The sequence below is a fragment of the Trematomus bernacchii genome, unplaced genomic scaffold (genome assembly GCF_902827165.1).
Source record: "Trematomus bernacchii unplaced genomic scaffold, fTreBer1.1, whole genome shotgun sequence".
NCBI classification, from domain to species: domain Eukaryota; kingdom Metazoa; phylum Chordata; class Actinopteri; order Perciformes; family Nototheniidae; genus Trematomus; species Trematomus bernacchii.
In genome coordinates this window covers 2141369-2163293 of record NW_022988082.1, presented here as the reverse complement: position 1 = coordinate 2163293, position 21925 = coordinate 2141369, and the positions used below count along the sequence as shown (strand labels likewise).

General features: G+C 40.1%; 1 protein-coding gene across 1 annotated transcript; it reads left to right on the top strand.

Moving 5' to 3' along the window:
* The first annotated feature begins 1355 nt into the window (after nt 1-1355).
* fbxo8 (F-box protein 8) lies at nt 1356-18868 on the top strand. Its single transcript, XM_034120956.1, has 8 exons — nt 1356-1519; nt 4307-4406; nt 5490-5573; nt 10713-10857; nt 11291-11417; nt 13262-13380; nt 14060-14256; nt 16178-18868. The coding sequence occupies exons 2-8, from the start codon at nt 4307-4309 to the stop codon at nt 16363-16365; spliced, it is 960 nt and encodes a 319-aa protein (XP_033976847.1). The 5' UTR covers nt 1356-1519; the 3' UTR covers nt 16366-18868.
* Nucleotides 18869-21925: the final 3057 nt, after the last annotated feature.

Below are 21925 nucleotides of genomic sequence, written 5' to 3'. Positions count from 1 at the left end.
AATACAATAATATTCACTATTATATAGCTTATTACTACCAAACTCATTACACACATCAATAGTCTCCTGTGTGTCATACTACAGCAAGGAGTTTGGAAGAATATGCTTTTGAATAATTTTGGGGAATATTTATAATGTAAAATCTTCAATAAATATGGCATCATCTTAAATAACTTTACTATTATACAGTATATTTCTACCAAACTCACTATTTGCATTGTTGTTGTTAGCATCTGGTTAGCTAGCTGCGCTAACGGATATTAGAAGCTGTTTCTAAAACAAGGAGAGGGAGAGCTCTCTGCTGTCAGACTGAGAGAGATAACTACAGCTCAGTGAGGTAAGGGACTCTCTGAGTGTTTAGATAGTTAGTTTAGTCTAGTTATCTCAGTGGGTCTCAAACGGTTTGGTCACCATTTATGAGAATAAATGAAAAACAGTTATGAAATACTATATGACAGTAAAACAAGAATACAGTTTAAAAGGTGAGTGATTTGTAAAATATCCATAAAGAAAAAGAAAATCTGTTTAAAGTTGTGTTTCATATGGGTGTTGAGAGATGTATCCTTAAATTCATTTTGCTCTCAAAGTGCACCAGATTGATGCATTTAACTTCAATATTTAAAAAAAAAATCTTCCCGGGGGAGCATGCCCCCGGACCCCCCTAGAGGAGGTGAGGACCACCCCCACTTATAAAAGAGCACTTTACCCCTGCTTACACCTATATGCCATTTTATATGCTGTGAGCTGATTATCGAGCCTTCATTGTAAGAGTTGCGGGTACACTGTGTATGTGCGTACTCCACTGTAGCGCCCGGTACATTAATGGGAAACCCTAGTTTGTACTTGTTCAATACATTTGTAATACTGTACACATGGACGTTTCTTTTTTCGGTTCACCAAAAGAAAGAAATCTCACTCCAAGCTGAACTCAAATGTTGGCAGCCCTGATGTAAGTCAATGTAATGTCCCCTGAAGTGATGTATACATGGTGTGTGTGTGTGTGTGTGTGTGTGTGTGTGTGTGTGTGTGTGTGTGTGTGTGTGTGTGTGTGTGTGTGTGTGTGTGTGTGTGTGTGTGTGTGTGTGTGGTGTGTGTGTGTGTGTGTGTGGTGTGTGTGTGTGTGTGTGTGTGTGTGTGTGGTGTGTGTGTGTGTGTGTGTGTGTGTGTGTGTGTGTGTGTGTGTGTGTGTGTGTGTGTGTGTGTGTGTGTGTGTGTGTGTGTGTGTGTGTGTGTGTGTGTGTGTGTGTGTGTGTGTGTGTGTGTGTGTGTGTGTGTGTGCAGGGTTAGAGGTGTGTGTGTGTGTGTGCAGGGGGCAGAGGGCGGGGCGGAGGTGACAGGGGGAGGAGTGTGGAGCAGATGATACACCGAGAAAGGTTCCTGAACCCAAAGGAGCTACTGCTCTGTTATATTTGTTCTTGTTGAAATGACATGACATCTCGATACGTTTGATGTAAAGGACAACACATTTCCAGCTGTACTTGTGTGCAGGTCGGGTTTTCACAGGAATAACTAAACTCAGGTAGGTTGTCCAGGGTTACGCCGCTGTATCGTACTCATCCGGAAATACTGCACCATTCCTATTAAAGAAATAACACCAATTTCCTCTATCAGGGCAGCAAAATCAATCAGTTTGTATCGACACTGTCTTCGTGAACTTAAACTAGCTCGGTAAGCTAACTCGGGGATTTGTATGAACAGATCGCTAGTGAAAGCCAATTCAGCCAATAACGTTCCATTGTGAATGCTGTTGTGATGCATTTAACCAACGATAAAGAGAGGAAGGCGGGACTTCAGGTCGAACTACCTTGCTTGCTCGAACTTCCAACGTTGATGTTTACAACAGTGATGGATTTGTTTATGCAACACAGCTGACGGTAGGCAGGCTGAGAGGGAGAGGAGCAGCGAGCATCACTGCTGTGTTTATTCCCACACACACTTAAACACTAGACTAACCTGTGAAGCTTCATTTGAAGTGTATCAGTCCTGACAATAATGTCAGCTGTATGCATACCAAACGTAATTTATTGGTACAATCTTGAGAACAGTAATTGCATTTTCCAGTGTTGTCTGATACACTGTGCAATTTAGTTTAATACAAGAGACTTAGGATCATAAACTTGTATCACTGCCACAGGTCATGTGTTACTCATCGGCTACCTCAAAAGTCAGTAACATAATGTGAACTACATATATATAACAATTAGACCTTTTATAATTAACCCTCAACACACAGCATGTAATCAACAATCACAGTAAACCAGTTTAATGTATGTTTATTACATTTTTTACAAATGTTTTCATCATATAATGAAGGAAATAAGACAGTTCCAGAACATTATGCAGGACATTATAAAATAACTGATAGATTTTGTATAAAATGCTTTATTCACTGAATAGTCTGCTGAGAAGCATTGTGCCCAGTGGTTAGTGGGCTACATGCTGTAATTACATGAAGTATCCTGAAAATGAGGTGTATTTATGATTCAGACACAGGGTTTATCTTCAGGGATTCTTTCTGAACTCTATGGATTTGCCAGCTTTATCAGGCAACTGTTAATGAACGATCGTAGAAACAAGTAAACTCTGTGTGTCCTGTGCTGAATGATGTGATCTGTCATTATTTTACTTGTTTTTTTGAAAAAAGTAGTTTAATGCAGCAAGATGAGTCCCACCCTCTGCACACAGAGTTGTCTCGAAGTGTAGAACAAAGCGGTATAAAAACTGCTTTATTCCAGCAGCTATCGCACAAATAAACAAGTCACACAGATGCCTATTTATTAATTCATTCATTCATTCATTTCGAAAGCCCATGTGTGTTCCAGTGGTTTTTAAATGTTTCAGATGTGATGGAGCAGGGTGTGCTTTTATTTGAAATGTGTCCGTTGTCTGTGTTGTTTTAGAATGTGTGTCAGGATGGATCCCTTGTCTTTTTATCTGCAAACCAAATCGACCTACATGTACAAATAAATAACCTGAACCTAGTTACATGTATTTAGTTGATGCACAATACATAAATGTGATTATAAGAAAAGTATTGTAAATATGACCAGATTAGGTTACACATGTGCAGTGGCGTTTTTATATGTACAAAAGTGGTGGGGCACAAAAAACATAGATGTCTATATATAAGCTTCTGCAGTGACGTGCAGTGAGGTTCATGGCTGGTGAGGCACTGGCACTGACTCTTCAGGTTTACAAATATTATATTTTGACCTAAACCAAAATATAATATTATTTTCAAAAGCTTTTTTTGTCTGATGCTTCGATTAATTTTAAACAGACAGTTCAACAAAAGGATACCCAAAAAATGTCATTTTATCATTTAAATATTGAATTGTTCTCTCTTAGTAAGATCCCATTTTCAAAAAATTGCGGTCTTACCTTGACTTGAAGATGAAGTCCATTTGCCTATCCTTCTGGACAAACATTTCTATTACTTTTTTGTAAAAGTCCTCCTTATCTTCTTGTAGTTTCAAAAGTCTATCATAAATCTAATCGATAGATTTATGATTCGAAAATTATAAAAGTAGGGTAGACATGTGGATATTATCCGGCTGAACAAAACGTGCATTTATCTAACAGGTACGTTTCCCACAGATCTTATTTCGAGCTATTTTCTAAAATCCTATGGAGAAACCTCATTGCTTTTTTGCAGCTTACTTCCTGGTTTTAGGACGCGTCACTGCAGCTCTCTCGTCTCCTCTCACGTACTTACAGCCAATCAGCTCTGAATGATGTGAGATGACGTATGGTGGGGATGGCAGCTCTGTGCCCCTATGGTCTTTTTTTTTTTTGCCACACACATTACATTGAAAAATACTCTGAGCATGCGCAGTGTAGTTTTTACAGTCACCGTTCACTTTGACAGTGAAAGGGTGGGGCATGATCAGGTTTTGTCCCACATGGCTCAAAACGGCACTGTAGACACTAATTAGAAGAACACAGACTAAAACAGCAATGTACAGACGAATCAGATGATTAAACATGACCTTAAAATATATTTTATATATTTTTTAATTTCTTTTTTTGCATCTCTTTGCATTTTTTGTAATCATTATGTGTAATACTTTCTGCTGACACTAGGTGGGGCTGTGCCCCACCTGCCCCTAATGACCAGTCGCCACTGCACATGTGTAACTACTGCTGTATACTATGTGATTTTGAGCAGTACCTCCCCTGTGACATAAAAGACAGAAAAAAGAGAAGTGAGCAGGCACATGCTGCTTCTAAATACTGTGCACATCGGTCAGCTGTAATAAATAATCATGTTATTGATCATCATACCGTGTTGCTGTGCTGCATACAGATGGGTCAGGCACTGTGGAGGCTGCCTCCCAGACAACAGCAGCAGCTTCAGGAAGAGCTCGCAGACCGACTGGCCGACCAGGAAGAAGGACAGGAGCAAGGTAATCTGAACCTCTGCTAACATTAATGTGACTTTGGCTGAGAAATGTGTATGTTTTTTTCTGATTTATAAGCTTCCTGCTTCCAGTCATTTTATAAATAAACATTTAAAGCAATGCAAGCACAGCAAGCAGCAACTGAAATCAGTCTACCTGAACATAACCAACCAAACAGATTCCTTTTGAGTTTGGGGTAGCATTATGCACCTCTGATGTGAATCAAGTGACGATAATATTCAAACGTTTGACTAGACTTTTTCATTCCAAACTGTCTGTTTGTTCCTTGCGTGACCGCACAAGACACACATTTGCAGAATACTAAGAATCAGTGATTCAAAGATCCTGGCAATAAGAATAACGACATTGTTTAAAAGTGATGTTTTTAAAATGACAGAGAAATAAATTCAACCCAAAACTGCAGTTTCCCCCCCATATATACTGCATGTTAAATGATCACTCTATAATCCCAATAACAACCACATACACAAGTTGTTTAATCAGTAGTTTTGTTACGTCCACTTCACTTACTAATTTTATTTTCTATTTCCAGCATTTCAATAATTCCCTTGTTTTCGTGTTGTACATGTGAGCTGTGTTTCTGCTCTGATCACTTTGTCTTGTTATTTAGCTCCCATCTTAACCTTTCTCCTTATTCTCAAAGTGAAGCTCCTTGTTGTTACTCTGAGTAAGCCACAATGATCATTTCTAGTACAAATAGAAGCTTTTTACACTAGGACAGTCGAGGGAAATACAACTTGAGATTAAACTTTATTTGAAATGTTATTCAGCTGACCTTTTTATGAGCGCTGTATTCATACATATACAGAATAATACGTTTGCAAACTTTCAGGTTTATACAATATACAACAACAAAAAAATACTGTACATGGAAAATTAAAACACCAGTAAAACCATAACTTCTGAAAATGATTTAAACAAAACTCTAAGAATAAATATGAGCCAAGGATAATAAAGAAGGTATAGGTCTTTATTATATTTTAAGTTTATTATGCCACTCTTTAACCACAGATCATGCTGGCATATTCTCCCACTTCAAGTATGACAGTGAATCATCTGTTGTTTTAGGGAGAGATGGAGGTCCCCAGAGAAGAGCTCCTCAGCAGTGTTATGGTCCTGACATCTACCATCTGCTGAGAACACGCATTGGAGGTATGAACACACACACACACACACACACACACACACACACACACACACACACACACACACACACACACACACACACACACACACACACACACCACACATCCACACACACACACACACACACACACACACACACACACACACACACACACACACACACACACACACACACACACACACACACACACACACCACACATCCACACACACACACACACACACACACACACACACACACACACACACACACACCACACATCCACACACACTAAAGTGACTAGATTTTAAAATGTATCCAAATGTTGCCAACCCTTCTTCAAGCTCCAAAGTCCCTGACTCTGGTGAGAAAGTGGCCCCTCCCTTCACGGCCCCCTATAAAGCCACTGTCCAATAATGATTTATATGATAGCATACAACAAAACAACATGGTTATTGTTCAAATCATCAGGCCTTTTTGCTGCCTTCCTTTTATTTAATTGTGTTGAGTTTTCTTCCTCAGCAGCTAGTACAAACGATTAGGCTTGACAAACTGTTAAAAGAACATGAGCCTTATGGAACGCAAGTTTATCTAGTTACTCCTAATCTGTGAGTATGACATGAAACACCAAGACGATACGATGCGTCACCTGCCATGTATGCAGTGTGTCCGTCCACAATTTGAATATGAAGTGTGTGAGAGAGCTGTGTATCTGTGCAGTGTGCTCCTCAGAGCTGCCTCTCTTCTTGTTGTCAGCTCTTCAAATAACAACCATCCTTTTCTCTAGAAAATGTAAGTCAATGAGTCACATGGTTGTAGATGTATTCTGTCACCTAAGTGCATTTTTCACTATTTTCTACACTGAAAAAAACGGGGAGTAAGATTTACTTAGGAAAATCGAGGTAACAAATTGCACTCAGAAAACCTAAGTAAATTTAACAACGTATATTTCAAGTAGCTTCGACTTACAGTTAAGAAGTGTTTGTTAATAAAGGCACTTAAGTAAACTTTACTGTCACACTCAGTTTTTGTAAGTACATTTGACTTACTATTGTATAGTATATTTTACTTAAGATACATTTGCATCTTATTACAAATCTCCAGTAAAAATTATTTGGCTTTTCAGGTTGTTTTTACTTGCTATTCTTATCTTTGATTTAAAGGGTCCATGTCATGCTTTTCCAGTTATTACCCGTCCCCTTGTGTGTTATGAAGGTTTTTATGCATGTAAACGGTCTGCAGAGTCTGTATCGCCGACCCGGAAACCTGTCCGCTCCTCGCAGTAGCTCGCAGCAGCGGCGAGCAGCAATGAGCCTCGCAACGTCCCGACCAATCAGAGCACACTGGGCTCACAGGGAGGGGGGGCAGGAGCTCCAACAAGCCGTTTAGGACAGAGAGTGAATACACATGCTATACAGAGATGCTGTATGAGAAACCAATGTGAGTTTGGAACATTGCACAATGTAAATCTATTCTAGTAGACCTCAACAATGGAATTATGATCAGTAGAAATGGCCATGACATGGGACCTTTAATAAATATGTAGGTAATATTTAAATATAATTATTAAGTATCATCAAATGCAATTCTTATTCAATAAAACTGTTTTACACTAAGGCTACTACAAAACATGAAACAGTAGACACTTTTAAACAACACATTTATTTTTGTTCTGTTGTCTAATACAAGCCATGATGAATCTACAGTTTACAATGATTTGAACAAATACTGCACATACATCCGTTAAATTAAACAAAGCAGGCACAGAAACACATTGATATACTGTCACTCAGAGGTCCAAGGAGTATCCGGCCCTTTTCTTAAGTAAAAATATTCATACCATACTGTAAGAATTACAAGTGAAAGTCTGGTAATGAAAATGTTACTTAAGTAAAAGTATAATTAGCTAAATGCTGTTTGAATATTACATGTAAAAAGTACCCTATAGTAAAAAATCCAATATTAACAAACAAAAACGTAATAACTCAAGGATTTCTAACAATATTTACATTTTTTGTAAATTAAAAAACAGAACCTTATACTTTATAAACTCTATATAAGATAGTGAAGCACAAAGTACAATATTTCCCTTTGATTTGTAGTGGAGTATAAAGTGCAACGAAAAGAACATTCTCAAGTACCTCAACATTCCACGACTGCTTATGCAAAAATGTGGACTTTCAAGAGAAATCTTGAGGAAATTAAGTTCAAGAAAGATTTTTGCAAACGACAGAAGCGTATTTCAACTTTGATGTGTTACTTAAAGGGGACCTATCATGCAAAATGCACTTTTGTACGTCTTTTATACATGAATATGTGTCCCCGGTGTTCCAGGGAACTCACCATGTCAGAAAACACAACCCTCTCTATTTTCCTCCATACCCAAATCTCTAAAAAAGGGGCTGCAACGGATCTGATAAAAACTGATCCAGAATTGTACACTGTCCTGACGTCAGGACAGGACAGTGTACAATTTTTTCGCAAATTGAGCGAAATGAGGCATGGCTAAAATGCATGATCTGTTTGGTATTTTGAAAACAGAAACGTATAAATATACCTTATATAGGTATGGCCCTACAATATATCATTTAAATATACCATGATAGGTCCACTTTAAGTTCATTGCATGGATGATGTCCGTGAGCAGAAGGCAGGCGTTCACCCTCATCAAGCACCGCCGATCCCTCGATGGAGATGGACACGTTGGGAGGTGTGGCGTCTTCTTTTGCTGCACTTCATGGAGGACATGGAGCTTCACGACACACTCAGCATAGTCCTTTTTCCACGATATCTTTGCCTCCATTCTGTCAAAACATGTAAATCAGTGTTAACATACAATACTGTAAACCTTTCTGTGAATTTACTAAAACTGATTGGGTTGAGTTAGCTATTTAATTTAGTGTTTAAGTAGCCATTGATTTGACATGATGGGGTAAGCTTCAAAGGGCTTTATTATCATATGCAGTAGCTACAGTGTGGATATGGGAATTTGTATTAACTCTTATTTGTTACGGTCAAAGTATGACTACAAGTAAGGAAGCTCAGTTTATAAAATGTTTGCTTTGTTCCCAACAGGAAGTAAACCTGATTAAATAATTGGGTTCTACAGGCTCAAACTATCAATTCTCCTGAAAAACACATTTTGAATCAGAATATTAAACATTGAAATTGAGTAAGTTTGAAAATATATATCAATATTATACAGTAAAATTAGATTCCAATGTACTTTATCTAAATGTTAACTTAAAAACTGGAGACTGAAGAGGTTTTTCACATACTGGCAAGATGTACTTACCTTTAGAGAATAGAGATATTCATGTACAAACAGAACAGCAGACACATTTTAACACAAATCAAGCAGAACATTTACCTGGTTCTCTTTAATCAGCTCCGCTGCAGACTCTTCCAGAAGCTCAGTCAGGCGGGAGGGTGGCTTCCGTCTAACTTCAACGTGGTGCTGTTTAAAGGTCCCATGTCATGGCCATTTCTACTGATCATAATTCCATTGTTGAGGTATACTAGAATAGATTTACATTGTTCAATGTTCCAAACTCTCATTGGTTTCTCATACAGCATCTCTGTATAGTATGTGTATTCACTCTCTGTCCTAAACGGCTTGTTGGAGCTCCTGCCCCCCCCCTCCCTATTGCAGGTCTCCCTTGAAAAAGAGATCAATGATCTCAATGGGATATAACCTGGATAAATAAAGGTTTGAAATGAAATGAAATGAGCCCACTGTGCTCTGATGTGTTTTTATGTGATACAATGGCGTTTGTTAGCAACCAGAAAATGACACCAGCAATGACAAACAGGTGAGAATGCTGCGTGGGGTCTGGGTGCCGTGTTGGCGGGACGTTGCGGGGCTCGCCGCTGCAAGGAGCGGACAGTGTGAGCTGGATTACTGGTGTTGTTTCCTGGCTGCTGTGTGGGGTCTGCGAGACACAGCGAAACCCAGCCCGAACCCAGCCCGAGCACACACACAGACCCGCAGCCCGGCTGTGAGTCTGTGTGTGTGCACACACACAGACTCACAGCCGGGCTGCGGGTGTGTGTGTGTGTGTGTGCACACACACACACCCGCAGCCTCCCCGCGTCCCGCCGTCTCAGGCTGAGAAATCCGCGGAGCTGCAGCTGAGAAAAGATTGAGTGTGTGTGTGTGAGGAAGACCACGGATTGGTCCAAACGTAACGGCTCCGCGCACGTTGGACCAATGGACCAATCCGTGGAGCCGTTACGTTAAATTATTGCCTATAAAAACAACATTAAACATTGAATAATCAGTTGCATTAATTTCTTATGGCTCTATCTGCAGCTTTTCCAGAGTCAACAGCTTCAACAAAACTATTTCCCTCAAAGAGAAAACCAAACATGCCCTGTTGTCGTGAGAGAAAAAGTGCAGAAGGAAACATCCATGTAAACTCAGTGTGCTGCTCTGTGATGCTAGCTCAGATACTTGGCATCTCATCTTGGGTGCAAGTTCATCAATGTTTGGGGTCAGGCTCTGAGCTGAGGAGACCCTCAGGATTGAGTGAAGGTGTGTGTGCAATATACCGGCGGGCCAGATCTAATACTAATTAAAAATTATCCTGCAGGCCGAAATTAAATCCACCAAGGGCCTGATTTGGCCCCCGAGCCTTGAGTTTGACACATGTGTTGTAGTTACTTTAGTTTACTTGGTGCTATGATTTAAATGTACTTATCAAAATGAAGATACAAAATTACTTGCAAATTCAAGTAACACATTAAATAAAAGGAGAGATTTTGAGTAAAAGAAAATTATTAGTAATTTCTTGTATAATTTAAACACATAATCATAGTATTATTTACGAGAGCAAAAAGTAAATGATCATTTTTATCAGTGTACTAGAAGCTTTTTTATCAACAACAAAGTAAAGCAGGCAAACTTAAAGGTGAATATATATTCGTAAAAATGTTTCCACTGGTCTTCAGATCAGTTTAAGGTTTGGCAAATGAACTTGACTCATCCACCAGCAAAGTATGACTGTGACGTGGGACATATGGAGAGCGGCTACTAAGTCGGGAGGAAGGCTTTAAAACTATATTTTTGTAGTTGTACAAATGTTGTGTCACAATGAGATTACATTATAAACTAAAGGTTTGTTTTCTTATGTCTGCTTAACTCCTTTTTTTTCTTGCTGACTGCAGGTAAGGAACGGCATGGTTTTATAGACTTGGAGATGTTGCCCCCTGAATTAGGCATCACCATACTTTCATACCTGAATGCTACTGATCTGTGCCTGGCTGGCTGCGTGTGGCAGGACCTCGGAAATGACGAATACCTGTGGCAGGGGTAAGGAGGCTCTTTGTGTGGATGAAGTTGTGAGGGGGTGATTTTAATGAGGTTCATAAAAAATGCTTCTATGTGACCAGAAATCCTTCTGAGCAGTACACAGCTTGTTCAGTCTGCGATGATGATGGTGTGTGTGTGTGTGTGTGTGTGTGTGTGTGTGTGTGTGTGTGTGTGTGTGTGTGTGTGTGTGTGTGTGTGTGTGTGTGTGTGTGTGTGTGTGTGTGTGTGTGTGTGTGTGTGTGTGTGTGTGTGTGTGTGTGTGTGTGTGTGTGTGTGTGTGTGTGGTGTGTGTGTGTGTGTGTGTGTGTGTGTGTGTGTGTGTGTGTGTGTGTGTGTGTGTGTGTGTGTGTGTGTGTGTGTGTGTGTGTGTGTGTGTGTGTGTGTGTGTGTGTGTGTGTGTGTGTGTGTGTGTGTGTGTGTGTGTTTCCATTAGGCTGTGTAAGTCCACATGGGGACACTGCTCCATCTACAACAAAAGACTTCCTGCTGGATTTTCATACAGGAGACTTTACCTCCAGCTGGATGAAGGCTGCCTGACATTCAATGCTAACGCTCAGGAGGTATCACTTGATCATTTGAACATCCCAGTACCTCACAGCTTCTTCAATGTGTGTGTTGAGTGTGTGCTTATGTTGGTGTCGGAAACAATAGGTGGTGCAGGACTGAGTCCTAAAACCTCTAAATGAGTCAGCATTTCTACACAGTTGGGTCGCTTTACTCAAAGTCAATGGTTTTGTTGAATGGGTGTTTGGTTAGGTGCCTAAAATAAAGACCAAGTGCTACCGAGGTGTCCCTGAGCAAGGCACCGTTCCCTACACTGCTCCCCGGGCGCCGTACATAATGGCAGTACACTGCTCCTAACACTAGGATGGGTCAAATGCAGAGAAACCGTTTTGTTGCATAGTACCTGTACTACGTAATGACAATAAGTTGAATCTTCAATCTTCAATAATATACGTCAGTAAATACCCCACACATGAATTTAAAAAGCATCTATCTGTATTAAAAATGATAGGCACTAACAAGGTGCTAAATAACATTACTAAACCTAATCAGGTCAAATATGAACTTTGCTTAGCGGTGGTGTGACGTAGTTAGTGCTGTTCATATGTGTTATAACTAGCATCAATATTTGCTTTCCACAAAGCTTGTTCTGTGTAATTATCAAAAAACCTAAGAAAAAAAATATTTTTGTTGAGGGAAGCAACACTATAGTCTAGGTGCCAGCTCATCGAGGTCTATTATGAACCAGGAAATGTTAAATACCCCAAAGTTTAATGTTAGAAATGTATAGTAGGGGTCCCCTAACACATACTGTACTGTAGAAACTGCCGGATGCTAACTTTCATATGTTGGGCAATTTCCAAATGTGCATAAGTTGCGTTAATTAGCATTCATTAGTATGCAGACAATAGCTGAAAAATGGCATCGCCGATATGCATCATTTTCGACTGGTTTTGGGGGTAATTGAGTATGCTGAATCCATTTCCGATATTTATAGGATCAGAAAAAGGCCACATTTATACCACATTTTGGGTCCATTTTAGGGTTTCAGGGGACTCAAAACTGCAATTTGTTATCCTATAAATGTCAGAAATTGATTCAGCATCCTCAATAACCCCCAAATTACGCCATTGTCCAAATTGGCCAAGCCAATTGTCTGCATATGCTAAGGAATGCAACTTATGCTAATTAGTCTCTGTGGGCCCAGAAATTTACCCAGCGTCCTCAATAACCCCCAAAACCAATCCAAACCTGTCTAAATCGGCCAAGCCATTTTCATCAACTATTGGCCACATGGCTATAATGGAAATTGATGCAAATTCATGTAATTTCTGCTAATTTTGCAAATTGTCCAACATGTGCAAGTTTCTATGTGCTGGGGACCCTACTATACATTTCTAACATTAAACTTTGGGGTACTCAACATGTCCTGCTTCTCAAAAGGACTTGATGAGCTGGCAACTGGACTACAATGCTAACTTGAGGATTATCCCTGCAACAAAATACGATGTTAGGACAAAATGATGTGTTTTAATATAGTCATAATACTGAGCCAATCTGTACTATCCACATCAAGGAGTGTTGAAGTGACTCTGTTAGACTTCACTCATTAGATCCTCTCTCAGTGTGTGTGTGTGTGTGTGTGTGTGTGTGTGTGTGTGTGTGTGTGTGTGTGTGTGTGTGTGTGTGTGTGTGTGTGTGTGTGTGTGTGTGTGTGTGTGTGTGTGTGTGTGTGTGTGTGTGTGTGTGTGTGTGTGTGTGTGTGTGTGTGTGTGTGTGTGTGTGTGTGTGTGTGTGTGTGTGTGTGTGTGTGTGTGTGTGTGTGTGTGTGTGTGTGTGTGTGTGTGTGTGTGTGTGTGTGTGTGTGTGTGTGTGTGTGTGTGTGTGTGTGTGTGTGTAGGGTATTAGTTACTTCATGTTCAGAGGTATCCTGGTGGATCATCCCAAAGAGCTGGCTAAATTCATCTTCTACACCAGACGGCTCAACTGGAAGATGCTGAGGGTTTATCTGGATGAGAGGTAACAAGAACAGAGGGAACACCCAGAAACATTTCACCATATGAAACTATGGAAAGGTGTTTGGGAGTCCACTGTCTACTGTAGAGTCATATTGTGAACCAGGGAATGATGAGTACCCCAAAGTTTAATGTTATAAATGTAAAGTAAGAATAGAAACTGCTAACTTGCACAATTAGCATACATTACGTTGATTAGCATACATTTCCATTATAGCCTATGTGGACAATAGTTGATGGAAATGGCTTGGCCGATTTGGACAATTTTGGATTGTTTTTTTTTGGGGGTTATTGAGGTTGCTGGGTCCATTTCTTGGTCAACATTTGGCCACTTTCTGGTTAAAACAGTAATTTTTAATCCTGTCAACTATCATAAATGGATTCAGCATCCCCACTAACGGCCAACAACACTCCAAAATTCTTCAAATCGGCCAAGCCATTTTCATTAACTATTGTCCACTTAGGCTATAATGCCATTCATTTCCCAACATATGCTAGTTAGCATCCTGCATTTCTATCTGCTGGGGACCCCTATACATTTCTATCATAAAACTTTGGGGTACTCAACATTTCCGGTTCACTGTGCTGGCAACTAGACATGAAACAATGATATTGCTGCATGTAAAAATGAATAAATGTTGCTTCTATCATGCCTTTCAGTCTGTGTGTCTTTGTGTGTGCAGGCGGGATGTTCTGGACGAGTTGGTGACGCTCCATAACTTCAGTAACCAGTTCCTCCCCAACGCTCTGAGGGACTTTTTCAGACACATCCACGCCCCCGAGGAGAGGGGAGAGTATCTGGAGACCCTCATCACCAAGTTCAGCCACAGATTCTGTACCTGCAACGCCGGCCTGGTCCGAGATCTGGGCCTTAGTCCTGGTTAGTACACGCATAGCATGACACACACACACACACACACACACACACACACACACACACACACACACACACACACACACACACACACACACACACACACACACACACACACACACACACACACACACACACACACACACACACACACACACACTGCAGAAGATTGATTTTTATGGCAATAAAACATCTTTAATGGACACAGTTCATTTCATGCCCGTTCAATTATTTGTGGATTAATTTCAACATGTAACCACGATTTTTGCTGAAGGGGACATTTAACATTTTAAAGTTAAAACAATTATTTGGTTATACTGGAGTTAATGAACATGTCATTTTTTAGATTAAAGATTTTCTATCCTGCAATTTGTTGTTACCAGCTCACATATACACAGACGGGATACATCAGTGGAAACTCAAATGATGCATTTGTTGCTGTGAACACTCATTTCCTCACAGTTGTGTACATTGTATTCTTTACCTGAAGGTGGCGCTAGAGGAATGCAAATGGGTTGTCCCAAATGAAGTGAATGAAACCATAAATACATTCAGTACATTCTGAGGTAGAGAGGATATATTTTATTATACCCAATGATCAGGTCAACATTTAGATTTGACGGTGTATGGATTGTATTTGTTTTATTTTGAAGCTACCACACTTCTGACCAATCGGCTCATCCACAATATGAGGGTGAACCGTGAAGGTTTTATTTAAGTAATCACTGGCTTCAGTAGGTCAATGGACTGCATTTACCAATGGAGGGCTTTGTTAATGTCAGCCGAGCGTACAGTCTCTGTTGCTGGTAACTCCTCGGACATGCTCATGTGATTAGCAGGATTAGTGTAATGGTTTGAGCCCACGGATAGAGATGGATGGCTGCCGCTCATTTCACTCTTTGGAAAGGATTGGCCACAGCAGAGGCTAACAGTTTATTAGATTTATAAATATGTGTCTTATTCATCGTTTTCAGATGGAATTAGAGTTTGTTTACGATCTGATATTAGGGTTCCATGCTTAAAATCCATGACAGGGTTCTGCAGTCAAACATCAAGCTATATGGGACTCTAATGCAGTTTGTGTACAGCTAACCTCACCCCTCCCACCAGGTCTGACCATTACCTTCTTCACAATGTGTACATATACCAACAAACAAGTCAAAATGTAAATTTAAAAAAAGGGGACATAGTATTGAAATAATTAACAAGATAAAAGAAAATATTTTTAAGTAAACACTATAGTTGCAGGTAGGAAACAGTTAACAGCTCATTTGTGTCCATACAGTTAAAAGTGGGGTAAAAAATAGCCTATATATCAATAGTTACAAAACCATGATTATAAGATATAGAACAAACATATCTATTATCTATTCTCTTGTAAAAATTGTTATCAATCCAAATGTGAACTTGAAAGTAAGGCTACCCTTTGGAATCTGTCTCCAGATATGTAAGAAGCCCACCCCAAGTATTTGGATAGTCTCCTGGTTTCCCCTTCAGGTTATCTGAACATTTTTTCTAAGCCGTTTTTCAACAATGTATCTTGTTTCCCGCTGTGCCAGCTTAATACAAAATAGTGCTTTGGTCCCTGAGTGGGGCTTCAAACGATAACAATAGATGAAAAATCACTTGGCCAATTCAGCCAAAGTGGATTTTGAGTCAATTTCTGACATTTTTTAGGATCCAAAGTGGCAGTTTTAACCAGAAAGTGGACATATTTGTACTCTCGTTGGGCTATTCACTATTGTTTACATGGACTATAATGCCAAGTTAGCATCCAGCAGTTTCTATGTGCTGGGGACCTGTACTATAGATTTCTAACATAACACTTTGGGGTACTCAACATTTCCTGGTTCTCAAAAGGACTCTAGGAGCTGGGGACTAGACTGTTAGTGCCCCACACACCTGATGTTCTCCCCCCCCCCCGCAGACGCTGTGTACGTGCTGTGCTACAGTCTCATCCTGCTGTCCATCGACCTGACCAGCCCCCACGTCAAAAACAAGATGTCCAAGAGGGAGTTCATCAGGAACACTCGCCGAGCAGCACATAATGTCTCGGATGACTTTGTGGGCCATCTCTATGACAACATATACCTGATCGGACACGTGGCTGCGTAGCTGCCGTCCCAACTCTCATACTGCACTAAAGATAGGACACATGTCTGGGGAGAACGGAACACTGTGGAAATGGATTCAACAATATTCACCACAACCACTGAGTCTTGGTAGAATGGTTAAGAAAAACCAATCAAATCCACCACTGCACTGTGAGAGACTCTGCTACCAGATATGTTATTAGATTTTTATCAGAGGTGTGAAACATCTGAAGTGTCTTTAAAACCAAGTCACTGCAAAGAAGGAGGTTTTAAAGAGGAACCATGAAGACGAGCTCTGACACTGCACTGACGGATGGTGACTGCTGATGGGTGGAGGAGGAGCACCCCCCTCCGCCTGTCACACATGCCGGGACAGTCCTGCTGCTTTCCTATTGGACAGCTGCTTTACGTTCACTAGTAGGACAAACTCCGGCTCATTCTTGTAGGAAGTGGCACTGAAGACCACTCACTAATATCACTAACAGCATTTACCAGCGGGACTCATGACGGAGGTGCCTTGGAGCTCTATGGCTGCACCTTCATACATCATGCAGCCGTAACATGCAGAAAGCTAGCTGGAACAGCTTTCTGTGGCTCATACTACATCTTTCTCTTTTCAGTTTATGACAAAATGAACAACACAACAACACTTTCATGCAATAATATGTTCTTACTTACTTTTTTAAAGATTTGCTTGTATGTGTTCCAAGATAAAGGCGTCAAACTGCACAGACCAAGGTAAAAAAAGAGGTTTCAGTCGGCTGAGTGTCACCAATCAACGCCTACACCTGCCATATAGGGCTGGTCCACTCTCAGAAATATTCCAATATAGGATATTCAAATCTAAAATACAAATGATGATGATGCTAAGGTGATGGAAGGAATATGAATCAAGCATTAAGTTTGTTATAGTTGTACGTTTAATTCTTGTTAATTTTGGTTTCATATTCCAACTACACATTCATTCAGACTTAAGAATGATAAATGTAAGTCAAATACATGTTTTGTTTCTCCTGGGGAGAATGCCGCACTAACATACCTGTCCAATTTTAAGTTTTTGTTTAAACTTGCAAAGTAAAAAAACTAATTTTAAAAACATGTAAATCCTAAGGACTGCGTGGATTCTGATGGATTGTTTCATGATGCATCTCATGGTCACACATGAAAGGAAGAGTAAATAGACACTGAGTATTTTCAGTGTGGCAGGAACCAGCTGTATGAAATTGAATGTATTAATATACATGAAATGAGGGAAATATTGAATCTCTGTGCTTTGAAGGTGACGGATCTGAAGCAACTGCTTGTTAGCTGCTTAAAACAAAAGTGTTTGTGAAGCGAGGGTCTGTGATGGACCTGGATCTAATTCTGCCATCGGTACCAAGGTCATGGCGAGAGTGTAGAGATGACAAAGTAAAGTGAAGTAGAACAGCAGATGTTTATCAAGTCATCCTGCAGTTCAGACGCTTGACTGGTCACACGAGGACAGAGCAGTAAGTTGTATAAGGTTCATGAAGTTCTTGTGTTTTAACAACACACACATATTAACCCCTCATTACCACAGCTTGAGCGTCAGTTACTGAAGTCCTGGCCTTCAATTTATATCAAGAAGATATTGCTGCCAAGACTTAATGGCATAATCCATCAATTTAAATTAGACATGTAGTTATAATTACTGTCAAGCACTGCAGCTGTAATCCTGTCAAAAGCACTGTCATTCTTCCAGAAATGACTGAATGCATCTCAAATTATGAATTTATCATCAACAGTGCACAGTCATGGGAAAATCAGATTTTTTTTAACACTATAATAAGCAGTGTGTTAAAGTAATAGGTAAAATATATGTGTAGTTAAAAATGATGGATTACTTGTGTCAGTGCAGGAATATGTGTGATTAGTTTTTAATGGATTGGTTTTTGCAATAGTGAAAGTCCATGACATCTGGAGGGCAGCACTACAATACAGAAGAGATGTGGCATCTGTTGAAATGGAAGTATACAATAAACTCGAATGTGGACATAATGATGGCTTCTAACATTTAAATATGAAACACATTTTCAGCTGCACTGATTCCCATCAGACCTGAAAGTAGCATGCAGTCGCTGAGTCCCAGCAGCTAGCATGTAGCCGCAGCTAACAGGGAGCAGGAACAGCAAGACGGACATTTTTTTATTTATACCTCTATTTTTTTAATGAAGTGTTTATATCCTGACCTAGATAACTAGTTGCAATTTGTAACAAATATGAAAGTCAAAGTAAATTCTCTGTTAGGATTCTCTGCATTAGATTGTAAATCTGACCATGGTTGTACTCGGGGAAAAAAGTATATTATTGGAGATATATATTATTGCTGATGGTGCACACTGACTTATAACCATAATGTTATTGTTTTCTTTAAATGATCTAGGAAATCCACGTCCTGTTGTGTTGTTTTTCTTTGTGGTTACTAAGACTGTATGACTGACACAATGTACTGAGGAAGTGTTCTAAATGTCTGCCTCATTAAAACAGGGCTTCATTTGACTGATGTTCCAGACACCTGCTCTGTCTGTATACGGCTACGCTATGAGAAGGAGAAATAGAGTCAGTGATGTTGCACCTCTAAGAGAGCTTTGGACATGCTGATTTCAGAGCAGCTGTTCAACGGGACATGGTGGATGTGTATTGGTTCTTAGATGTTGTGATGGCATCCAGCAGACAGTGAAGTAATCAAATACATTGGTCATATGAAAAAGGAAGGATTAAATGGTACGACAGAATCTATCGACCTGACAGCAAGAGATGAAATTAAAGACACAAGAAAGATTTGGATTAAAAGCAGAAAAGAAAATCCTGTGTCCCCGGAATAACTGGCGGCCATTTTTCCTGGTGCTCAAAGTGTGTGTGTGTGTGTGTGTGTGTGTGTGTGTGTGTGTGTGTGTGTGTGTGTGTGTGTGTGTGTGTGTGTGTGTGTGTGTGTGTGTGTGTGTGTGTGTGTGTGTGTGTGTGTGTGTGTGTGGTGTGTGTGTGTGTGTGTGTGTGTGTGTGTGTGTGTGTGTGTGTGTGTGTGTGTGTGTGTGTGTGTGTGTGTGTGTGTGTGTGTGTGTGTGTGTGTGTGTGTGTGTGTGTGTGTGTGTGTGTGTGTGTGTGTGTGTGTGTGTGTGTGTGTGTGTGTGTGTGTGTGTGTGACATCAAACAGCAAACAGCCAAAAGAGTATATCCTCTTCAGACACAATATGACCTCTGACACTTGACCTGTGTGTGTGACTGGGTGGTGGTGTTTTATGTATTGCCAATGAAAAGAGAACAGGGTGCAGAGACACACTCACATTCTCAAGGGGTAAAGGTTCCACAAAGAGTGACAGCTCCTTTTTATCCTGTGTGTATTTGAAAACATATCAGCAATGAAAACCGAGACTTGTGAAAGCGAGAGTAGCAGCAGCTCTCTTGTTAGTGGTGCTGGTCAGAGTTTATTACAGGTCACTTTCTGCTGGCTGCAATACTGAACAAAAAAGCATTTTAATGATTTATTATGTTATTCATGCAAATTTGTTTAGTTTCTTTTGACTGTCCAAATATCCAAACCATTACATTTCCTTTAAATTAGTTAAATAATTGTGCAACACATTTTTTTTTTTAAATACACTTCTGTTGAAAAAGTTGAATTGAGAAAGTGAAATTCCCCATAAAGCTACATCTGAAACACATCTGAACAAGCAGCCACTGTCAGCTTCTCTTTCAGGGATGTCCCCGCAGTTATCTATATTATTTATATGGTATTATATTTATATGGAATTTTATTGAAATGGTATTATATTTATATGACTTTTTCAGTGATATGCTCTGCGCTGAACCCAGTCACTGTAATCTAAACGGTTGAAGCACATTTATGATAGAAGAGTTGTTTAAGTAATATTTTGTGACCATATGAATTGCTCCGTCAACCGGAGAACACCAGATAGTGTTGGTAACGTGTCCTGCAGAAACATGGAACCTAGGCGATGAAGCATGCGATAACATCAAGTGAACCTCTTAAATCGTTTCCCCTTGATGTTTGTTTGTATTAAATAAGTTTGAAGAAGCCTGTAGAGTCGGACAGATGTCAGAGCATGTGATGTGGTGGAGGGAACGTGGGCTGAATGTATTTCTCTGTAATAATATGTGTTATAAAAAAATTAAATAAATAAGGATCAGCAGCAAAAGAAAACCGTTCGTCCCTGCTGCTACTGCTTACCCAAGGTGGGTCTCAGAGAGAGCATGATGATGATGATGATGAAGAAGGGGCTGCTGTTTATTTAGTCCAGCTCAGACCGTGGCCCAGCTCGTCGTCTGGTGGCGTCCCAGTCCAGAGAGCTCACTTAGGCCTGATGGAGATGATGGATGGCCTCCTGAGCCCCAGAGCTCTGCACTCCATCAGCAGAACAGCCGCTGACACACACACACACACACACACACACACACACACACACACACACACACACACACACACACACACACACACACACACACACACACACACACACACACACACACACACACACACACACACACACCACACACACACACACACACACACACACACACACACACACACACACACACACACACACACAGAGAGAGAGAGAGAGAGAGAGGTCACACAGTGCTCCCGCTAAGTCGCACCGCCGACACTACAGGTAATACTGTAATAATATCAGTATTGATAATTCCTATACACAGCTACATTATTGATGCGTTTTATCAAATACTTAAAGGGGACCTATCATGCAAAATGCACTTTTTGATGTCTTTTATACATAACTATGTGTCCCCGGTGTGCCACGGAACTCATGCAGCGTCAGAAAATAAAACCCTCTCTCTTTTCCTCCGTACCCAAATCTCTAAAAACGGGGGTACAACGGAGCTGATCCAGATTTGCGTCCAATATGACGTAATATCGGAAATGTAGGCTGGCTTTACACCCACGGCACTATCAGAAACAATGCCCGAATGTTTTGGACGTATTATGGTCTTTGTTTACATTAGCATCGCTAACACTCAGAGCTAACCTGTACTGCACAGAGCATGTGTGTGAAGAAGCAGGAAATAAAAAGGAACTCACCTTGTGGTATAACCGGCAAGAGAGAAAGCCTTTGAGCTCCATACTGTTTCAGAAATAATCCTTGATAATCCATGATAAGGCGTTTCATCAAGGCAGTATTTAGTTTAGACAGTAGCTGCCCGGTCCCGCATGAGCTCAGCCCCCTCCTTTTTTTAAAGCGTTATACCCAAAATCAGCACTTTTGAAACAGGAAGTGAAATGGAGGGATATGAGGCATGGCTAGAATGGGTGATCTGTTTGGTATTGAGCAAAACACTTCATAGACATGTTTTTTATATATTTTGATATATCTGAGACCTATGCTATTTCCTAAAAATAGCATGATATGTGACCTTTAAGATTTATTTGAAGATGTAGAAATAAAAAGAGAAGTTTCAGCCTCTCCTGTAATTGTTATATTTGTTCTACTCCATATGATTTTACATATTAAATTCTATTAAACATGTTTTTTTTTTTTAAATGATTACATAAATAAAGGTACAAATATTGTCCATAGCCCTTACAC

Coding starts and splice junctions, on each gene's coding strand:
- fbxo8 (XM_034120956.1), top strand. CDS start 4,307: ATGGGTCAGGCACTGTGGAGGCTGCCTCCCAGACAACAGCAGCAGCTT. Junction 5,574..10,712: donor GCTGAGAACACGCATTGGAG/GTATGAACACAC, acceptor TGCTGACTGCAG/GTAAGGAACGGCATGGTTTT. Junction 13,381..14,059: donor AGGGTTTATCTGGATGAGAG/GTAACAAGAACA, acceptor TTGTGTGTGCAG/GCGGGATGTTCTGGACGAGT.